The sequence below is a fragment of the Macaca mulatta genome, chromosome 14 (assembly GCF_049350105.2).
Source record: "Macaca mulatta isolate MMU2019108-1 chromosome 14, T2T-MMU8v2.0, whole genome shotgun sequence".
Taxonomy (NCBI): Eukaryota; Metazoa; Chordata; class Mammalia; order Primates; family Cercopithecidae; genus Macaca; species Macaca mulatta.
The window spans coordinates 13,165,516-13,185,294 of NC_133419.1; the positions used below are offsets into that span (position 1 = coordinate 13,165,516).

Below are 19,779 nucleotides of genomic sequence, written 5' to 3' on the forward strand. Positions count from 1 at the left end.
TTGACCTTTTCTATCTCCAGTTTTTAGAATAGGGCTTGGCACATAGGAAGTACCCAATCAATATTTGTTGGATGAATGAAATGCCTGGGGAATAACATGAATCGATATTTCATTCAAAGCGGATCACTGGCTGCTCTGTGGAAAGTAGATTAGGAGGAGGAGGCCAGGCTGGAAGCAAGGAACAAGTGGCAAGCTACTTTGTTGGTGCAAGAGAGAGATGAAATGCCCTTTTGCATATTAACTCCTCATAAGAGTTCAGCGAGTTAGTTCTACCCCTGTCATCACTCCCTCTGTTTTACAGATGAGGAAACTAAGGCATAGAGAAGTTCATACAGTTAATCACCTGGGTGGTGCTAGGATTTGAGCACACAGTCTGACTTCAGAGTCCATGCTCTTGGCCACTATGCCATACTACCTTTTGTACCTGTAACTTTTATTTTTCTCTCCAAGCTTTTGCTTACATTGTTTCTCCTTCTGGAATGCCTTTCCTTCTCCTTCTCCTCTGAATACTGCCCACCTGTCAAAGTCCCTCTCACTCACACATCCTGTTCATCCTGCCCGTTTGTCTTGATACCTTATAGTCCACACCACATGTCTTTTGCATGATTCCTGAGAGTATCTTATCTTACAGATATCCACAAAGAATCATACACTATCTGAGCTGGAAGAGAAACAGAAAATACAAAATAAATTGATAAGAGGCCACTGGTTTGGACTGAGCTCTTGCGCTAGGCCTAACAGACCAAGCTAAAAAGAGTCCTGCCGAAGTTCCACCCCAATGAGCTGAAACTAAGATCTTTATGACCTTCTGAGAGAGAGTGTGTGTGTGCATGTGTGTTGGCGGGGAGAGCTAAATTCCCAAACAGGCAAGTTTTACATGGCATGATAAAGAAGTACCCTCCACTTTAACCTTTACAAGAAAAGTAATTTTGAGATTACCAAATGACCAATCCCATTTTTGTTCTGTTTCTGTTTTCCTCAGTCCTTTTCTGTCTAAAAAACCAAGCTCCCCTGTTCAGCTCATTGGAACAACCATTAGATTTTATAGTGTAAGGCGCTGCCCAATTTTATAGAATTGCACCCTAAGTCCCAGAGCTACTCTGGAGGCTGAGGCAGAAGGATCACTTGAGCCCAGGAGTTCCAGGATGCACCTGTGATAGCCATGATTGCTACGATTGCACCTGTGAATAGCCACTGCGTTCCAGCCTGGGCAACATTGCCAGAGTCCGTCTCTTAAAAACAAAAACAAAAACAAAACAAAACCAAAAAACAAAAACAAACAAAAAACTTTAAACTAAATTTGTTGTGATTTTGTCTTTTGACAAAGAAGAAAGGGCAGGGAAGCCAATGTGAATTGCCCCAAATCACAGAGCGAAACGGTAGTAGTCAGGACCAAAACGCTGTCTTAGCCGTTTTCTTAGTTCCTGTACCCATCTGCCTCTGTATTTTTAACACCAGGCCATCCAGCAGTGTCTCTTAAAGGGTGGCCCGAGAAACACCTGACTTAGAATAGCGTGGGGCGCAGTCTGTCTACGCAGATCCGAGGAATCTGCATTTTAACAATGGGAAATTGGGAAATTCTCGCGCACACCAAGGTTTCAAAGACCAGGGTCCCGTGACACAGTGCCGCACAGTTGTCAAAACAAGTGCTGTCCAATTGCTTTGGTTTTAAGTTCTCACTGCATCATGGGAAATGTAGTTTCGAGTCTCCTCTCTTCCGACGCCCCCGCCAATCCCCGGGCGCTTTACGGAACGAGCCGAGTCAATCCGGAAATAACCGAGTGTTCGTGGCGGGCCCTTTCCTGCCCGGCTGCATTCTGGGAAAGGTCTATTTCCGTTAGGTGCTGGAGGCAGTGGCGCGCGGCTGTCCCCATTCCCACGTGAAGCGCTACGCGAGCATCGCTCGACTGGCGGCTCCCAGCTCGCAGCTGAGCAGTCCCGGCAGCAGCGGGGGACCGGAAGTGGCTCGCGGAGGCTCAGAAGCCAGTCCCGGAGTCCGGCGTGTGGCGCCTGGGAGCGCGGCAACGGCGCCATGTCCCTAATCTGCTCCAGTGAGTGTTGCCTGCGGCCGAGCGCGGGTCGCAGGAGGCCGGAGAGCGGCGCGGGAGCGTGTGCGGGCCACTGCGGCGCCGGGGCCGGGGCCGGGGTGGAGGCGGGAATGGGGCGCTCCAGAGGCAGAGCGGCGGCCTGTCAGCCCCGGAGCCCTCCCCTCGGAGCGGGGTGCATTTGCGCAGTGCTCCGCAGTTTACATAGTGCCGGAGGTTTATTGTCGCAGGCATTACTGAGGCAGGTCGCCTCATTCTACCGAGTGGAAACAGGCCTGGACAGAGGGAGCTGGTGCAGGGGAAACAGCCTTGATGTAAGAGTCAGGAAACCCGAGGTCTTGTCCAGGGTCCGCCTCCTGTTGGCTTTGTGAATTGGCTTAAGGCTCTGTGCCTCGGTTTCCCCATCTGCAAAATTGAGAGCATTGCACTGGATATTTTGTGAGGCCTTGCTCGGATAGTCGCAGCTTTTGCAATTTGTAAAGGTCACATGATGAGTTAGAGGTAGGCAAGGCTGGCAGCTAGGTATATGGCTCCCAGCCTTACAGTGTATGACTAATTAAAAACAGCGCACATTTATAAAGCCCTTATTGGTTTACAACGCGCTTCCAAGTCTAGGATCTCATTTTATCCTCACAAGAATTCCCTAAAGGAGAAAAGATCCTGGTGTTGCAAATGAGGAGGCAAGGCTCAGGAAGAGCGGGGCTTATCTAAGAATGCGTAGCTAGTCAATGGCAGAGCTGGGTGACGTAGTTAGGTGACACGGAGTTTGGAGCCTGAATCCTTGCTTTTTCCATACCTTCCACTATCTTTCCCTTTGATATTTTATCATGACGTACATACGTTTTCCTTTCCCTTTTCGTTGTTTCATCAGATTACTCGTTTCCCCTCCCTTTTGCTATTCACCTCCGTCTCTTCTCAGAACCTGTACGTTGATCCAGAGAGGGGGAAGAAGGAAGGGAAATGATGGAAAAGGAATCCCTCACATTGAAGAAATTACAGCTCGCAAAGTACCTTCATATTCATTGTTTCCTTCCAGTCTTGGGAAAGCTCTCTTTTACGTTCCCCAGCACTATCTTTCCTGGCAGGGTTCACTCATTCGTTAGATGTTTACCGAGTGCCCCGGGGGCATCTGCATTGTACTGGAAGTGAGAGACCAGCTGTAATCCTTATCCTCAAGGGGCGCACAGTCTATGCAGGCAAGAGTGTAAATGATACCTCTATTGCGGGTTGTTGTGAACATGAATTACTGTACTGTATGCCTAGAATTGTGCTTGGCACATAGACATGTGCCATGTAAATATTTTTATTGTAATGATTGCCACTTTGCTCCTTGGAATCTTCCAGGTGATAAGTGTCTGCCTGTATCCTAATCAGTTGACTGGTAGCTGGCAGACGTCAATAGCTTCAGGATGGGGACTGGTCACCTAGAAAGACTAAAGGGTATTAGAAAGTTGGGATTTTCAGTCCTACCCCCCACTTACCTGGGGAACGAGAGGGGCTGAAGTTGTCACTAGTGACCAGTGATTTATTGAATCATGCCTTTGTAATGAAGTTTTCATAAAAATACAAAAGGGCAGGATTCAAAGAGCTTCTGTATAGCAGAACATGTGGGCGTTCCTGGAGGGTGGGGTGCCCAGGGAGGGCATGGGAAGCTCTGTACTCCTTCTCCCATACCTCATCCTATGCACCTCTTCATCTATACCCTTTGTAATATCCTTTATAATAAACTGGTCAACATAAGTGTTTCCCACAATTCTGTGAGTCACTGTTGAAAATTAATTGAACCCAAAAAGGGGGTCATGGGAACCCTGATTTACAGCTGGTAGATCAGAAGAACAGGTCAAACAACCTGGAGCTTGCGATTGGCATCTGAAGGGGTGGGGGAGTCTGGTGGGACTGAGACCTCAACCCGTGTGATCTGACACTATCTCCAGGTACCTGGTGTCAGAATTGAATTGGAGGACACCCGGATGGTCACATCTGAGGTCACAGAAGTATTTTGTTTTGTGAGAGAATAGGAGAAACTGAGTTTGTTATTCCTATATTCTCAGACTTTATGATTTCTTTGATAATCCCTCTGGAGCTATAGACTAAGATGGATGGAAGGGATTTGAATGGCTTCATGTGTGTCTCCATGTCATGGAGTAAACTGTATTCATAGAGTACACAATCATTGTTCAGATATTAGGTGGCGATAATGGACTGCTGTTCTCTAGGTGCTTGGCACATAGTAGTTGTTAATAATTATTTGTTGACTATCTGATTGTCAGGAGACTAAAGGAAAAGCTAGTTCCACAGCTGGAAAGCATTCTGGGGCCAGTACAGAACTGGCTTAGGGTCAGATGTCTTGCTTTTTGCTAGTTGATTGTGAGGATGCCTAGTCTTGTTGGGGCTAATAGCAGATGAGGAATCCTCTAGGCTCAAGATTGCCTTCACTCCAAGCTCACTGCCGGCCTTTTCTCTACAGTCTCTAATGAAGTGCCGGAGCACCCATGTGTGTCCCCTGTCTCTAATCATGTTTATGAGCGGCGGCTCATTGAGAAGTACATTGCAGAGAATGGTACCGACCCCATCAACAACCAGCCTCTCTCCGAGGAGCAGCTCATCGACATCAAAGGTGCCTATTGGCTGCCTTAGTCTAGGGCCATCTTAGCTCAGAGCCTGAGAGGATGGGAGGTGGTGCCAATGCACTGGAGGAGGAGATGGTGGGCTGTTTATGGCTAAAAGGAAAAGATGTGATGGCAGGGGAGGTCCCTGGGTTATGCTCTTCATACCTACTTTCCCTTTCGGCAGTTGCTCACCCAATCCGGCCCAAGCCTCCCTCAGCCACCAGCATCCCGGCCATTCTGAAAGCCTTGCAGGATGAGTGGGTGAGTTCCTGCAAGAGAATTAGCATCTTCCCCACTTGAAGAGAATGCATCGCTGAGTTAGGACTTGGGGGTGGGAAGGATGGAGAATTATTTAGATAATCATCATCAGGGTTTTGTGACATCAGGGTTTTGTTTTATTCTTTGTTGTATCCCCAGCACTGAGAGCGCCTGGTACGTAGTAGGTGCTCTAGAATTATGAACTGAATGATTGAATACATCCTGCAGGACTGTCTGGCACAGTGCCTGACACAAAGAGGGCAATCAATAAATAGCAGCAGCAGCAGTGTTGTTATCCACTTTTAGAGAGGTGACGGCATGACAGCTGGAATTTGCCAGTAAATTAGGGAAAGTAGGGATGGGAAAGAGCTGACTGCCACTCCTGTCTGTGTGCCCAGTGTTTGGCTTGGGGTAGGAGCTCAAGAGTGTCTGCTGGCATATTCATGGTGCTCGGATATTGTTTGGGTCACTGATACTGGTCTAGGCTGTGGGATAGGAGGCAGCATCCACTCCCCAAGAGCTGGCTCCACTGGGTGCTCCCTGCGCCCCCCGCCTCAGCTCACAGTAATATTTGCCTCTCCCAGGATGCAGTCATGCTGCACAGCTTCACTCTGCGCCAGCAGCTGCAGACAACCCGCCAAGAGTTGTCGCACGCTCTGTACCAGCACGATGCCGCCTGCCGTGTCATTGCCCGTCTCACCAAGGAAGTCACTGCTGCCCGAGAAGGTGCAGCCTGCCCCCTGCCATCCCCCACCCTGAGCTGGTTCTGCTTTGTAATATCCCATTTCTAACATCGTCTTTTCTCTCAGCTCTGGCTACCCTGAAACCACAGGCTGGTCTCATTGTGCCCCAGGCTGTGCCAAGTTCCCAACCAAGTGTTGTAGTAAGTGTCCCCCTTCCCTTACCACAGCCCATTTGTGTGCAGTGGCCCACAGAGCTGTCCTTATGTAGGTGTCTTTGGTGCTCTGTGCCCCTCACCCTCACTTTTCTTCTCTTCAGGGTGCGGGCGAGCCAATGGATTTGGGTGAGCTGGTGGGAATGACCCCAGAGATTATTCAGAAGGTAAGTCCTGCTCTCACCTGGTGGGAGTGCTGATGGGCCCTTACTTTTCCCCATCTGTCTAGAGTCCATCGTGACTAAAATCGCTATGCTTTTGGGAGTTGAGTGGTGCAGAGCGTGGATTCTGGGCCCAGATTGCCTGGGTTTGTATTTTGATGCCACTACTTGTAAGCTACATGACCTTGGCTTCCTTAGCCGATTTCCAAGTCTCATTTCTGTAGCTTCTAAACTGAGAATGTAATAATATCCACTTTATAGGCTTGATGTGGGAATCTAAACGATTTAATTACTGATAAGTGCACCTTTTAGCCCTTATTGTTTTGGGTATTATTTGCAGATAGTAAACTACTTTTATATATTTTCTTGCTTTTTTTCTATGAGGGCAATAGGACAGGAATTATAATCCTTATTTTACAGATGAAAGACACATCAGAGGCAGAGCTGGGCTCCTGATTGCAAGTCCAGTGGGATTCTCATTTGCAGGGCTTTTTAGTGTCTTTCTGAGCAGTTCAAATTGTCAGCATGTGTCTGAGCCCTTGGCTGAGTGGCATGTAGACCTATGGGAGCTCTACAGTCCTGGCCTCCATTCCTGCTCTGCTATTTATCACCTCTGCAACCTTGGGCAATTGACTTCACTTCTCTGAGGCTCAGTGTCCTCAGCTGTAAAATAAGGTCATCAACACCCCCCTTATAAAGCTGGGATGGAAGTAAGAAGAGAGAATGCCTTTAAGCCTGTAATGTAGAAATTGGCAGATAGCAAGTTCTGGGTGTTGCTTGTGAAAGCACAGATGTGACCAGCATCCAATGTGCTTTTCTCCTTGCAAGATAATTTGTCTCACATTGAGCCTATTCTTCCCCAGCTTCAAGACAAAGCCACTGTGCTAACCACGGAGCGCAAGAAGGTGAGTTCTCTTTTGAAGCCAGGAGAAAGAGCTGGCCTGGTGGGAGGCAGTTGACCCCTTAGGAGAAAGGGGGCTGGCTGATCTTGGATTCATTGCTGCTGTACTTTGGGGGCTTTTTCATTTTCTCAGAGAGGGAAGACTGTGCCTGAGGAGCTGGTGAAGCCAGAAGAGCTCAGCAAATACCGGCAGGTGGCGTCCCATGTGGTGAGTGTCTGGGTCTTCACTGTCTTGGAGACAGCCCTCCTGTTTTGTGTCTGGGGTGGGCGGGCCAGCATGGGGAGTGCTGAGTACAGAGCTGTCCCGGGCTCCTGGCACTGTTCCTGGCGCTGTTTCTTGCCTGGGCTGCTGAGCTGTCAGGGCTCCTCTTCCTGCCCAGTTGTGGGTTTCCCAGTGATGCAGTGAAGGAGTTACCGCAGCAGGCAGATAGCCAAGAGATATGGATAAGGAGTAGAAGTAACTCTTGCTCCCCTGAGAACATGGGTGACTGGGGATGGCAGTAGGGGAGACCTGTGGCTTTGTGGCCTGCTGTGATTTGGCTGTGACAGGGTTTGGTGTGTCTCTCTGCAAAGGGGTTGCACAGTGCCAGCATTCCTGGGATCCTGGCCCTGGACCTCTGCCCGTCTGACACTAACAAGATCCTCACTGGTGAGAGTCTGGGCCTAGCCCAGCAGGCCAAGGTGGGGAGGGGCAGCGGGGAATTTGCATGCGCCTTGTCCTCTTCATGGGCATGGGGACAAAAGCATTTCCTTCAGCAAAAGGGCCTGGGTGGGCCTGACTCATTGTATGGTCTCTTTGGGTCTTCTCCAGGTGGGGCAGATAAAAATGTCGTTGTGTTTGACAAAAGTTCGGAACAAATCCTGGCTACCCTCAAAGGCCATACCAAGAAGGTCACCAGCGTGGTGTTTCACCCTTCCCAGGTAAGGGGTTCTTGCCACCTTTGGATCTTCTTTCCTTGGCTGTTGTTTGTCCCTCGCCCCCCTGCTGTCTCTGTGAAGTGGGGCTGAGAAAGAGCGCTGACTCCTGAGTGGGCACTTGGAAGGGCTTCACTTTGGAGTTGTGGAGATTGCCCTTCACTCTGCGTGAGACCTTCGAAAGCAGTGGTCTTCCAGCCAGGGAGAGAAGGGAAATGTGTAGTTTGACAAGCATATTCATTGAAAAGTTTTATATTAGGGAAAGAAAAAATCTTATAGTGTTCGTCATATAAACTACAGAAAACAAAGCTCAACTCAATCTCAACTCACAGGTATGAGGAAGACAGATGTATTTGCTTTCTCATGACCCTCCGAGACGGGTAAAAGTCATGTTGACTATTGAAAGTGGTGTGGGTTGTAAATAGAACCTCTGGTTTATAGGGTAAAGGTAACTCATGGGACTGAATTAATGATATTATGGGATTCGAATTTCAAGCCTAAGACAGTTTGGGTTTGGGGCTGCAGGACAGTGGTTGGTTTAGCGCTTCCCAGTCGAGCTTTCCCTTGGACCTTAGGGAAATGAGAAATGTTAAGAATGACATGGTGAATTTTTCATGACTAAATTACTCAAATCGAGGGCACTGTTTTCTTGCTTATGGGGTATTAATAGTTAGGTCTCATGAAATTGTATTGATAAAGATGGTAGTTATTTTTGCCTTGTGGCTTTTAATATCCTAACTAAACAAAAAATTGGTGAGTGAGTGATACGAAATTCTCTCCCTGCCCCAAATCTTTTGGAAAACTAACTTACCCTGGAAATCCATAAATGTGGGATGCACTGAAATACAGCCATGCAGCCCCTTCGAGTCCCAGTACTGCCCAGACCTGTGCCATACAGTACAGTAGCAATTAGCTACATGTGGCTACTTAAATTTCAATGAAATAGAATAAAAAATTCAGTCCCTCAATTGTACTAGCTACATTCTTCCTTTGGTCCTGGAAATGGGAAAATTGCTCTCTGTTGCAGTTAGCCTTTTTACCACTAGATGGCGCGGACGCCTCCACAAGCCCTGATGATGTATGAGTTACGACTTTAATAGCGTTTACCATTGGCTGTTGTGGGCACCTTTGGGTGGGTAGGTGGTTCCAGGGAGGGCAGGGCTGAAAGGTGAAGCAATTGTTGGTAGTTTTGGGCATCCCCTGCCCCCTTTTATAACATTGTTTTGATCTGTGTCTCTTCTCTGACTCTGATACTCTGTCTTTGTTTTCCTTGTAGGACCTGGTGTTTTCTGCTTCCCCCGATGCCACTATCAGGATTTGGTCGGTCCCCAATGCCTCTTGTGTACAGGTGGTTCGGGCCCATGAGAGTGCTGTGACAGGCCTCAGCCTGCACGCCACTGGTGACTATCTCCTGAGCTCCTCTGATGATCAGGTGCGGTCCCAGCCAGTGCCCTGGAGAGGCTTGCTGGTCCCCAAGCTTGAACATCCTGGGTGGCGGGAACATCTTCCCACCCCAGCTGCTTCCCCAGAACCTCAAAGGAGAATGTTTCCTCTCTGCTGGGAGGTGCTAGGTTTGCCAGGGTTTACCAGACCAGGGGCTCTGTCTACCTGAAAGGCCACCAAAGCCTGGGACCCACTTTCTCGCTGACTCCATTCTCTCTCTCTCTCTTTTTTTTTCCCCCCAGTACTGGGCTTTCTCTGACATCCAGACAGGGCGTGTGCTCACCAAGGTGACAGATGAGACCTCTGGCTGCTGTAAGTTGCCTCGTAGGCGCTCAGCCTTTTTGTTTGCTATTTATTATTTACTTTTACATTTTATTTAGTCGTTTGCTTATTTGTTCTAAAGATACATTTACCATCAGCACCTGCCTAGTGCAGGCTTTGTGCTGGGTGCACTGAGGATCGTGAAGAACAAGGAACCTAACTTTGCTGCTCTTAGTCTCTCCCTGGTGGGCTCTGACCACAGGTCCGTGTTCCTCCTCCACAGCTCTCACCTGTGCACAGTTCCACCCTGATGGACTCATCTTTGGCACAGGAACCATGGACTCTCAGATCAAGATCTGGGACTTGAAGGTAGGACACGGTGGGCTTCCATCTGAGGCCCAGGGCCAGAGCGGGTGTTTGTGACAACGTGGTGCTGATGAGGTGCTTGTGGCACCTGGCACTGAAGGGGCCGTCGCTGGCTATGCCTGTGTGATATGATGGTGTGGTCTGCGGGGTCCCGCTGGCTGGCCTTCCTGGAAGGACAGTGAGGGACATCTCAGGTAGGGGTTTGGTGAGCTCCATTTTCTTCCTCTCATGATCTGTGGGTGACGTGTTTTACTACCCACCACCACTGTAGGAACGTACTAATGTGGCCAACTTCCCTGGCCACTCGGGCCCCATCACTAGCATCGCCTTCTCTGAGAATGGTTACTACCTGGCTACAGCGGCTGATGACTCCTCTGTCAAGCTATGGGATCTGCGCAAGCTTAAGAACTTTAAGACATTGCAGCTAGATAACAACTTCGAGGTATGCCCTTCCCCCGCCCCACCCAGCTTTCCATTGTGTCTCCTTGTTTGTCGATTATTTATTGAATTAATCTAATTGCTTCTGCTTATCCGCAATTGCCCCATAGTTTCTGTTCCCCTTGTGTGACCTTCTCTCTTTCTGTTTCTGGCAGGTAAAGTCACTGATCTTCGACCAGAGTGGTACCTACCTAGCCCTTGGGGGCACGGATGTCCAGATCTACATCTGCAAACAATGGACGGAGATTCTTCACTTTACAGGTAGAGGCTGGTCCTGGGCTCCTGGGGTCTCTAGGTGCCCAGGCCCGGAGGAAAGCCTCACTGGGTTAGGAATTTCTAGGACTTGCATGAATTTACCTAAGCAGCTTTCGGTTACCACCTGAGGCAGAGCTTTATGGCTAAGGAAGCAGACTGAGTCAGACTGCGTGGCAGTGGATGCTAGTAGTCGCTCTGCCACTTCATGCCGTGTGGCATTGGGCAGGTTACTGAAGGGAGAGAAAACTCCTCCCTCTGAAGGTTTGATAACTGAATCTAAAATCAATGAACATTAGGCAGAGTGACAGGAGGAAAGCCATTTTAATGACGTGCATATGCATGGGAGGCCCACATTATATTAGACCTGCAGAAAGGTCAGATGATTGAAGCTTATACAGTCTATATATCCTTTAATAATGGGGATATGTTCTGAGAAATGTCTTGTTAGGTGATTTCATCATGTGTGACCATTGTAGGGTGAACTCACACGTATCTGAATGGTGTAGCCTGCTACACACCAAGGCTGTTGCTATAACCTTAGTGTAGTCTATTACTGCTCCTGGGCTGCAAACCGGTACAGCATATTACATGTAGTGAGTACAGTTATAACACAGTGGTGAGTATATGTGTATCTAAACCAATCTAAACATAGAAAAGGTTCAGTAAAAATAAGGTAGAAGAGATTTTTTAAAAATGGTACACTGGTATATTGCTTGCCATGAATGGAGCTTGCAGGACTGGAAGTTGCGTTCAGTGAGTGAGTTGTGAGTGAATGTGAAGGCCTAGGACATTACTGTACACAGCTGTGGACTTCATAAACACAGTGCATTTAGGTTTTACTAAATTCATAAATAGCTTTTTCTTCAGTAATAAGCCTTAACTGACTTTTACTTTATAAACTTAAAAAAATGGATTATTTTGTAATAACATTTAGCTTAAAACAAAAACACATTGTACAGCTGTACAAAAATATTGTCTCTCTACATTCTTATTCTATAAGCTTTTTTCTGTTTTCTAATTTTTTTAATTTTTATTTTTTACTTTTTAAACTTTTCTTATTAAAAACTAAGACACAAGCACACATTACCCTAGACCTACACAGGATCAGGATCACCAACTGTGTTAGTCCGTTCTCACACTGCTGTGAAGAACTGCCTGGGTAATTTATAAGGGAAAGAGGTTTAATTGACTCCCAGTGACTGGGGAGGCCTCAGGAAACTTACAGTCATAGCAGAAGGGAAAGCAAACACATCTTTCTTCACATGGTGACAGGGGAGACAAATGCTGAACAAAGGGGGTAAAGCCCCTCATAAAACCATCAGATCTCGTGAGAACTCACTATCATGAGAACAGCATGGGGGTAACCACCCCCATGATTCAATTACTTCCCACTGGCTCCCTCCCACAACACGTGGGGATTACGGGCACTACAATTCAAGACGAGATTTGGGTCGGGGCACGAAGCCTAACCATAGCACCAACATCACTGTCTTCTCCCTCCACATCTTGTCCCACCAGAAGGTCTTCCGGGGCACTAACACACGTAAACCTGTCATCTCCTATGGATGATAATACCTTCTTCTCGGATACCTCCTGAAAGGGCCTGCTTGATGCTATTTTACAATTAACTTTTTTTTATAAGGGGAAAGAGTATGCTTAAAATAATACCAAAAAAGTATAGGATAGGCATACCTTGTCTTATTGCACTTAGCTTTATTGTACTTTGTGGATACTTTGCTTTTTATAAATTGAAGGTTTTTGGCAACCTTGCCCCGAGCAAGTCTGTCAGTGCCGTTTTTCCAACAACATGTGTTCACTTTGTGTCTGTGTGTCAAATTTTGGTAATTCTCACAGTATTTCAAACTTCATGATTTATTGTGTCTGTTATGGTGATCTCTGATTAATGATCTTTGATGTCGCTATTGTAATTGTTGGGGGGGCACCATGAAATGTGCCCATATAAGATACTAAATCGATAAATGAAATGGTGTGTGTGTTCTGACCACTCCACCCACCAGCCGTTCCCCATCTCTCTCCCTCTCAGACCTCCCTGTTCTCTTAGACACAACAATATTGAAACTAGGCCAGTTAATAACTGTATTATGTTCTCTCTGTGTTCAAGTGAAAGAAAGTGTCCCATGTTTCTTACTTAAAACTCAAAGCTAGAAATGATTGAGCTTAGTGAGGAAGGCATGCAAAAAGCCAAATAGGCTAAAAGCTAGGCCTCTTAATGCCAAATGTTAGTCAAGTTATGAAAGCAAAGGAAAATTCTTGAAGGAAATTAAGAGTGCTACTCCAGTAAACACACGAATGATAAGAAAGCAGAACAACCTTATTGCTGATACGGAGAAAGTTTCAGTGGTCTGGATAGATCAAACCAGCCACAACATTCTCTTAAGCCAAACCGTAATCCAGACCAAGATCCTAACTCTTGAATTCTATGAAGGCTGAAAGAAAAGTCTGAAGCTAACAGAGAGGTTGGTTCATGAGGTTTAAGGAAAGAAGCCATCTCCATAACAGAAAAGTGCACGGTGAAGCAGCAGATGCTGATGTAGAAGCTGCAGTAAGTTATTCGGAAGACCTAGCTGAGATCATTGACGGGGGCTACACTCAAAAGATTTTCAGTGTAGATGGAATAGCCTTCTATTGGAAGAAGGTGATGTCTAGAACTTCCACAGCTAGAGAGAAGTCGATGCCTGGTGTCCAAGCTGCAAAGATCAGAGTGATTCCCTTGTTAGGGACTCATGCAGCTGGTGATTTTACATTGAAGCCAAAACTCATTTAGCATTCTGAAAATTGTAGCGCCCTTAAGAATGCAGGGCTAAATCTACTCTGCCCGTGCTCTGTAAATAGAACAACAAAGTCTGGATGACAACACGTCTGTTTACAGCATGGTTTACTGAATGTTTTTTAAGCCCACCATTAAAAGGTACTGTTCAGAAAAATAGAGTCCTTTCAAAATATCACAGTGCACCTCATTACCCTAAAGCTCAGATGCAGATGTTTCATGCCTGCTAACATCCAATCTTCAGCTTATGGATCAAGGAGTAATTCTGACTTTCAAGTCTTATTACTTAAGAAATATGTTTTATAAAGTTATAGCTGCCATGGATAGTGATTCCTTTGATGGATCTGGACAAAGTAAATTGAAAATCTGGAAAGGATTCACCATTCTACATGCCCTTAAAAGCATTTGTGATTCATGGGAGGAGGTTAAACTATTAACATAAAGAGGAGTTTGGAAGAAATTGATTCCAACCCTTCAGCCCTCTTGGATGACTTTGAGGGATTGAAGACTTCAGTGGAGGGAGTAACTACAGATGTGGAGGAAATAGTAACAGAACTAGAATCTGAATGGAGTCTACAGCTGTGACTGAGTTGCTGCAGTCTATGTTAAAACTTTAATGGATGAGGAGATGTTAAGGATGACCAAAGAAAGTGGTTTCTTGATGGAATCTACTCCTGGTGAAGATGCCGTGAACATTGGTGAAATGGTAATGAAGGATTTAGAATATTACATAAACTTAATTGATAAAGCAGATGCAGAATTTGAGAGGATTGGTTCCAGTCTGAAAGTTCTGCTGTGGGTAAAATGCTATCAAACAGCATCCATCACAGAGAAATCTTTTGTCAAAGGAAGAATGAAACGATGTGGCAAACTTCATTGTTGTCTTATTTTGAGAAATTGCCACAGCCACTTCAGCCTTCAGCAGACATCACCCTTGTCAGTTAGCAGCCATGAGCATCAAGGCAAGACCCCGCTGGTGGGTCTTGGAAAAAGATTACAACTCTCTGAGGTGTCTGATGGTTGTTAGCATGTTTTAGCAATAAAGTATTTTTGATTGGCCGGGCGCGGTGGCTCAAGCCTGTAATCCCAGCACTTTGGGAGGCCGAGACGGGCAGATCACGAGGTCAGGAGATCGAGACCATCCTGGCTAACACGGTGAAACCCCGTCTCTACTAAAAAATACAAAAAACTAGCCGGGCGAGGTGGCGGGCGCCTGTAGTCCCAGCTACTCAGGAGGCTGAGACAGGAGAATGGCCCGAACCCGGGAGGTGGAGCTTGCAGTGAGCTGAGATCCGGCCACTGCACTCCAGCCTGGGCGACAGAGCGAGACTCCGTCTCAAAAAAAAAAAAAAAAAGTATTTTTGATTAAGGTATGTACATTGTTTACTAGACATAATGTTATTACACACTTAATAGACTACAGTATAGTGTAAACATAACATTTTTTTTGAGATGGAGTCTCTATCGCCCAGGCTGGAGTGCAGTGGCACGATCTCAGCTCACTGCAACCTCCACCTCCTGGGTTCTAGCACAGGTGTGCACCATCACACCCGGCTAATTTTTGTATATTTAGTAGAGACGGGGTTTCCCCATGTTGGCCAGGCTGGTTTTGAACTCCTGACCTCAAGTGATTCACCTGCCTTGGCCTCCCAAAGTGCTGGGATTATAGGCATGAGCCACCATGCCTGGCCAACATAACTTTTATATGTACTGAGAAACCAAAAAAATTTGTGTGCCTTGCCTTATTGCGTATTTGCTTTATTGGTGGCCTGGAGCTGAACCAGCAATATCCCTGAGATATGCTTATACATAAACCAGTAATGTAGTTATTTGTACTGTACCTAATTGTGTTATACATTTTTTTTTTTTTTGATATGGAGTCTTGCTCTGTCACCCAGGCTGGAGTGCAATGGCTCGGTCTTGGCTCACTGCAACCTCCGCCTCCCGGGTTCAAGCATGTGCCACCACATCTGGCTAAATTTTTTTTTTTTTTTTTTTTTTGTAGTAGAGACGACGTTTCTCTATGTTGGCCAGGCTGGTCTCAAACTCCTGACCTCATGATCTGCCTGCCTTGGCCTCCCAAAGTGCTGGGATTACAGGCGTGAGCCACCGTGCCCAGCTGTTGTACTTTTATACAACTGCAAGTGTAGTAGTTTTGTTTATACCTGTATCCCCACAAACGTGAGTAATGCATTGCACGGTGACATGAAGATGTTTATGACATCACTTGGTGATAGGAATTTTTCAGCTCCTCTGTAATCTTATGGGACCATTGTGTGGTCCATCGCCGACATGTCATTATGTGACACATGACTCTATGGCATCCTGAGCTGCAGAAGGGAGTAGGGGCCTAAGGCTTCTAGGGGGTGGTGGTGACACAAGTTGTGTAGGGGGATGGGGAGGAAGTGCACTACAGAGTCTCTCAGGTAATAAAAGTTGTCTCAGAGCAGACCTTAGATAAATAATGCATGATAGTATGTGACAAAGACCGGCATCTAGTCTTCTCTCTTGTGAGACCAGTTCATTTTCCCTGGTTGAGATTCCCAGGGAGGGAATTCATGATGTTCCTTTCAGATGATCTGCCCTTAGATAGAGAAAGAGGGGCAAGAAACAGGAGGGCAGGACATGGTCAGAGAGACCTTGGTTCAGAGCCCTCAGCATGTCAAACCACCATACTTTGGGGTATTGTTTTCTGAGATCCAACATTACTTAACCTCTCTGGAGCCTCAGAAAAGTGGGAGTGGTAACAGTACAGACTCAGTGGGGTTGTTGAGGTTTAGATGAAAATACATACAGGTGCTCCTTGACATACGGTGGAGCCACATTCTGATAAATCCATCATAAGCTGAAAATACTGCAAGTCAAACCATGGTAAATCGGGGACTGTCTGTGAATACATAGGTCAGAACAGTGTCTGGCACATAGTCAGGATTTGCAGTTGTACTTACTCAGCATTGGGTCTTAGTCTGTTGTGGGACAGAGCAGTGAATAAGACAGATCCGATTTGGGCACTGATGTAATTCATAGTCAGGTTAGAAAGGCAAATGTGGATTAATTTCACACACACACATTTAATTGCAATTATAAGTGCTAGAGAAGAAAAGTATGAGATGGTGAGAGAATGGATAACAGGGTTTCTAACATAGCAGTTATGTGGCCCTGGGTACGTGACTTTCCCTTTCAAAGCTTTAGCTCCTTCATCTAGAAAATGGGAATATTGGCATAGCTTTGCAGAGTATGACAGCTGGTGTTGTGGAGGTGGCATGCTAATATGCTGGTTAACAGGGTGCCTGATGCTCACTTAAGATGCTGCGTGAATGGGAGCTACTGCTGTGTGTGTTGATGAAATTCTCGTCCTCAGTAGCAGTTTGTGAGCAGGATACAAGATACTTCTTCTTGCCCGGTATTCTCCCGAGCCCTGCTCAGTGTGTTTGTGTAACAAACGTGTCCATCCTAACAGTATAACTCACCAGTTTTCACCCCGTACTGTACCTGGTGTTTTGATTCGGAGCTGAGTTAGGTAGCTGAAAATACAGCGTGAACTTTTTAATGGGGAGTTCATTGACTCCAGGTGTGATCCTAAATCTAGAAGGAATTTGGGCAGATGTTCATGAATTTCCTGAGTCCCATGAGGAATGTTGCCCAGCCCCATCTGCCCCTTATCTGGTCCTGCTCTATGTTAGGGGCCTGAGCGCCCTGGGGTTGGAACCCCATGAGCTAGAACATGCCGATGGACTGTTCCACTTACGAGCAAGGAGTGAGCCCTAAGCATAAACAAGCTGAGCTCTGAGGTTTTCAGCTAAACCTAGCCGAATTGCAGTTGCCCAGAAAGCTCTGGTGAGAAGGGGGCTGGCATTGCTTTATTCATTCATCCTACCGGTGAAAAATGACAGGCACTGAGGGAGGCACTGGGGGTAGTGTGCAGGTCAGCCTAGGGAAAACACAGGAGCCTGCGGTGTGATAAATACTAATTAGGGAAGGCCTGATTGTTTGGGAACATGTTATTAGGGATCAGTGTTCAGACTAAAGGAGGAAAAGCCTTCTCACAGTTGCCTCTTATCTTTCTCCTCAGAGCATAGCGGCCTGACCACAGGGGTGGCCTTCGGGCATCACGCCAAGTTCATCGCTTCAACAGGCATGGACAGAAGCCTCAAGTTCTACAGCCTGTAGGCCCTGGCCCTTCTGATGGAAGCTGGGCCTCATCTCAGTAGAGGGGTAGAATTAGGGTTTGGGGGGGTGGGGGGAATCTGTGGGGGGAGGGGGCTCTGTGGGGTGGGACATTCACATCATTTCACTCTGGTCTGAGTGGTGGCCTGAGAACCATGGTGGCATGGACCACCCTCATCCATGCACCTCCATGCACCTCCAGGCCCCATGGGAACGGATGTGGAAGGAAGAACTGTCACCCTCTAAAGGCCCAGGGCCTCTCCCTTCCTGTCGTCCAGTGGACGCGGTGGTGGCTGTTCCACACCCAGAGACAGGAGAGGCCGAGCCAAGGGAACTGTGAAGGGGATGGGCAGGAGGGCTGTGCAGGGTTTTGTAAGCAGCGATCTAGTTTCATTAAAAAAAGAAAACAATAAACATAACCACCTCCCTGTGTCTGTGTGCACCAGGAGCGCCCAGGGCTGGGAAGGTCAAGGGGAGGGAGCACACACTGGGGCACTGGCTTCCGGGAAGCCCGTCTTCCTTTCCTTTCACAGCTCTTACCCTCTTTTTTAAATTGCACAGCAGAGATAAAAACAAATCTGCAGTTGAAATCTGCCATGTTCCTGCGGTTCTTGACCTTGAGTTTCAAGGCCTCAAGTCACTAGTCCTGCCACTTGCCTTGTGGACTTGGTTTCCCACACAAGCCTGGAAGGGAGGGAGACCTGCAGGGAGGATGAGCTGGATCTTGCTGGTGGAGAGGTCCGAGCATCTCCGTCAGGGTTCTTTAGTTGTGGTGCTAGAAAGCCTGCCCTCAGCTGGCATAAGTCAAAAAGGAGATTTTTTTATTGACTATGGCGATTGAAAAGCTGAGGTAGGACTGGTTTTGGGACAAAGATCCACTAATGAATGTGCCTTATAGGGAATTCCTGTAGGGTCATGTGACTGCTTTAGATTGCAGGTCAGGAAAGGCCTCTGAAGTGGTGATGATGAAGCTGAAGCCGGAATGACAGGGACCTAAGAGGGGAGGAGTGTTGGCAGGCAGAGAGCAGGTTTAGGGCTGGACTGAACCAGATGTATGGAGGAACAGGAAGGAGGTCATGGTGGCTAAGGGGGAGACTATGGTGTGCAGGCTGGGGTGATTGACAGTCCCCTGACAAGGGCCATCCCGATGGAAGGTCGGGGCTGGCCGCCTGCCTGGAGTGGGGTAAGAGGATATGAGGTGAGGAAGTGTGGGAGTCAGTGATTACAGACAAAAGATAGTGCTGAGAAGGGGAGCTGAGAAATGGGGTGTTACCAGGTGGGGAGCTTTAGGGGCAAAGTATGGTGGGCCATACTGTGGACGTAACAGGAGACCTCCGGGCATGTTTTGCTGGGCAGTGTTCTGCTGTCAGGGAAGCTTGGGCGTGCCGTATCTGCTGGGAGGGTCAGGATGCCTACTAGCTAGGGAAACTTGAAAAACCCCCCAGTAAAGAAACCACTTAACTTATACAAGTTGAATATAAACCATTTAACTTACACAAGTGTTTATTATTAAGAAAAGACCTGGGCCAGGTCTGGTGGCTCAAACCTGTAATCCCAGCACTTCGGGAGGTCAAGGTGGGCAGATCACGAGGTCAAGAGTTTGAGACCAGCCTGGCCAACATGGTGAAATCCCCGTCTCTACTAAGAATACAAAAATTAGCCAAGTGTGGTGGCAGGTGCCTGTAATCCCAGCTACTCCTGCTAAGGCAGGAGAATCGCTTGAACCTGGGAAGTGGAGGTTGCAGTGAGCCGAGATTCTGCCACTGTACTGCCTGGGTGACAGAGCAAGATGCCATCTTAGGGTGGGAGGAAAAAAAGACCAATCATACGGTTCTTCCAAGGCAGGACATACTTAAAGAAAGGTTAGGACAACTGCCTAGTACAAGGTGGGCTAACAACAGCTATGGTTTGCAGGTAGTAGAGTGCGTTACTTGAGTGGGAGAGGATTGAGGGCACGACTGGGGGACGTGCTGGGCTAAGTTGGACCTCAGGGCTGGTACAGCACTAAAGCCAACAGTTTCTGGTTAGGAGCGGCTGAGCCAAGGGAACTATAATGTGCGTATTTCAGACCTGCCTTCCTTTCCAGGAAAACTAAGCAGGAGATACTGAAGGACAAAGGTTCTTGGGGGATCCGTGGGTTGGGGGGACGCTATAGTTACACTAAGATTTTGTGAAGCATGGTGTATGTCTACGCATACGTACATTTTTCTAGAGAAGGGGAGCCCTAGTATGCATCTCGGAGAGACTAATCTGTCCCTCACCAGTTCCGAACCATTG

At 47.3% G+C, this 19,779-nt stretch overlaps 1 protein-coding gene across 2 annotated transcripts; it reads left to right on the forward strand.

Annotated features, from left to right (window-relative positions):
- Positions 1 to 1,828: 1,828 nt before the first annotated feature.
- Positions 1,829 to 17,918, forward strand: PRPF19 (pre-mRNA processing factor 19). 2 transcript variants are annotated; one of them, XM_028832525.2, is made up of 17 exons: positions 1,829 to 2,051; positions 2,965 to 3,052; positions 4,513 to 4,662; positions 4,839 to 4,915; positions 5,497 to 5,638; positions 5,722 to 5,795; positions 5,912 to 5,974; positions 6,832 to 6,873; positions 7,003 to 7,077; positions 7,443 to 7,518; positions 7,681 to 7,790; positions 9,061 to 9,216; positions 9,470 to 9,539; positions 9,772 to 9,857; positions 10,126 to 10,296; positions 10,448 to 10,553; positions 17,408 to 17,918. In XM_028832525.2, exons 5-17 carry the CDS (start codon positions 5,506 to 5,508, stop codon positions 17,503 to 17,505), a joined length of 1,260 nt encoding a protein of 419 aa, XP_028688358.1. In that variant the 5' UTR covers positions 1,829 to 2,051; positions 2,965 to 3,052; positions 4,513 to 4,662; positions 4,839 to 4,915; positions 5,497 to 5,505; the 3' UTR covers positions 17,506 to 17,918.
- The last annotated feature ends 1,861 nt before the right edge of the window (positions 17,919 to 19,779 follow it).

Bases quoted from the DNA above. Each gene is read 5' to 3' on its own strand.
- PRPF19 (XM_028832525.2), top strand. From the start codon at position 5,506: ATGCTGCACAGCTTCACTCTGCGCCAGCAGCTGCAGACAACCCGCCAA. The intron at 7,791-9,060 runs GTAAGGGGTTCT...TTTTCCTTGTAG, and splicing joins TGGTGTTTCACCCTTCCCAG to GACCTGGTGTTTTCTGCTTC. The intron at 9,540-9,771 runs GTAAGTTGCCTC...CCTCCTCCACAG, and splicing joins AGATGAGACCTCTGGCTGCT to CTCTCACCTGTGCACAGTTC.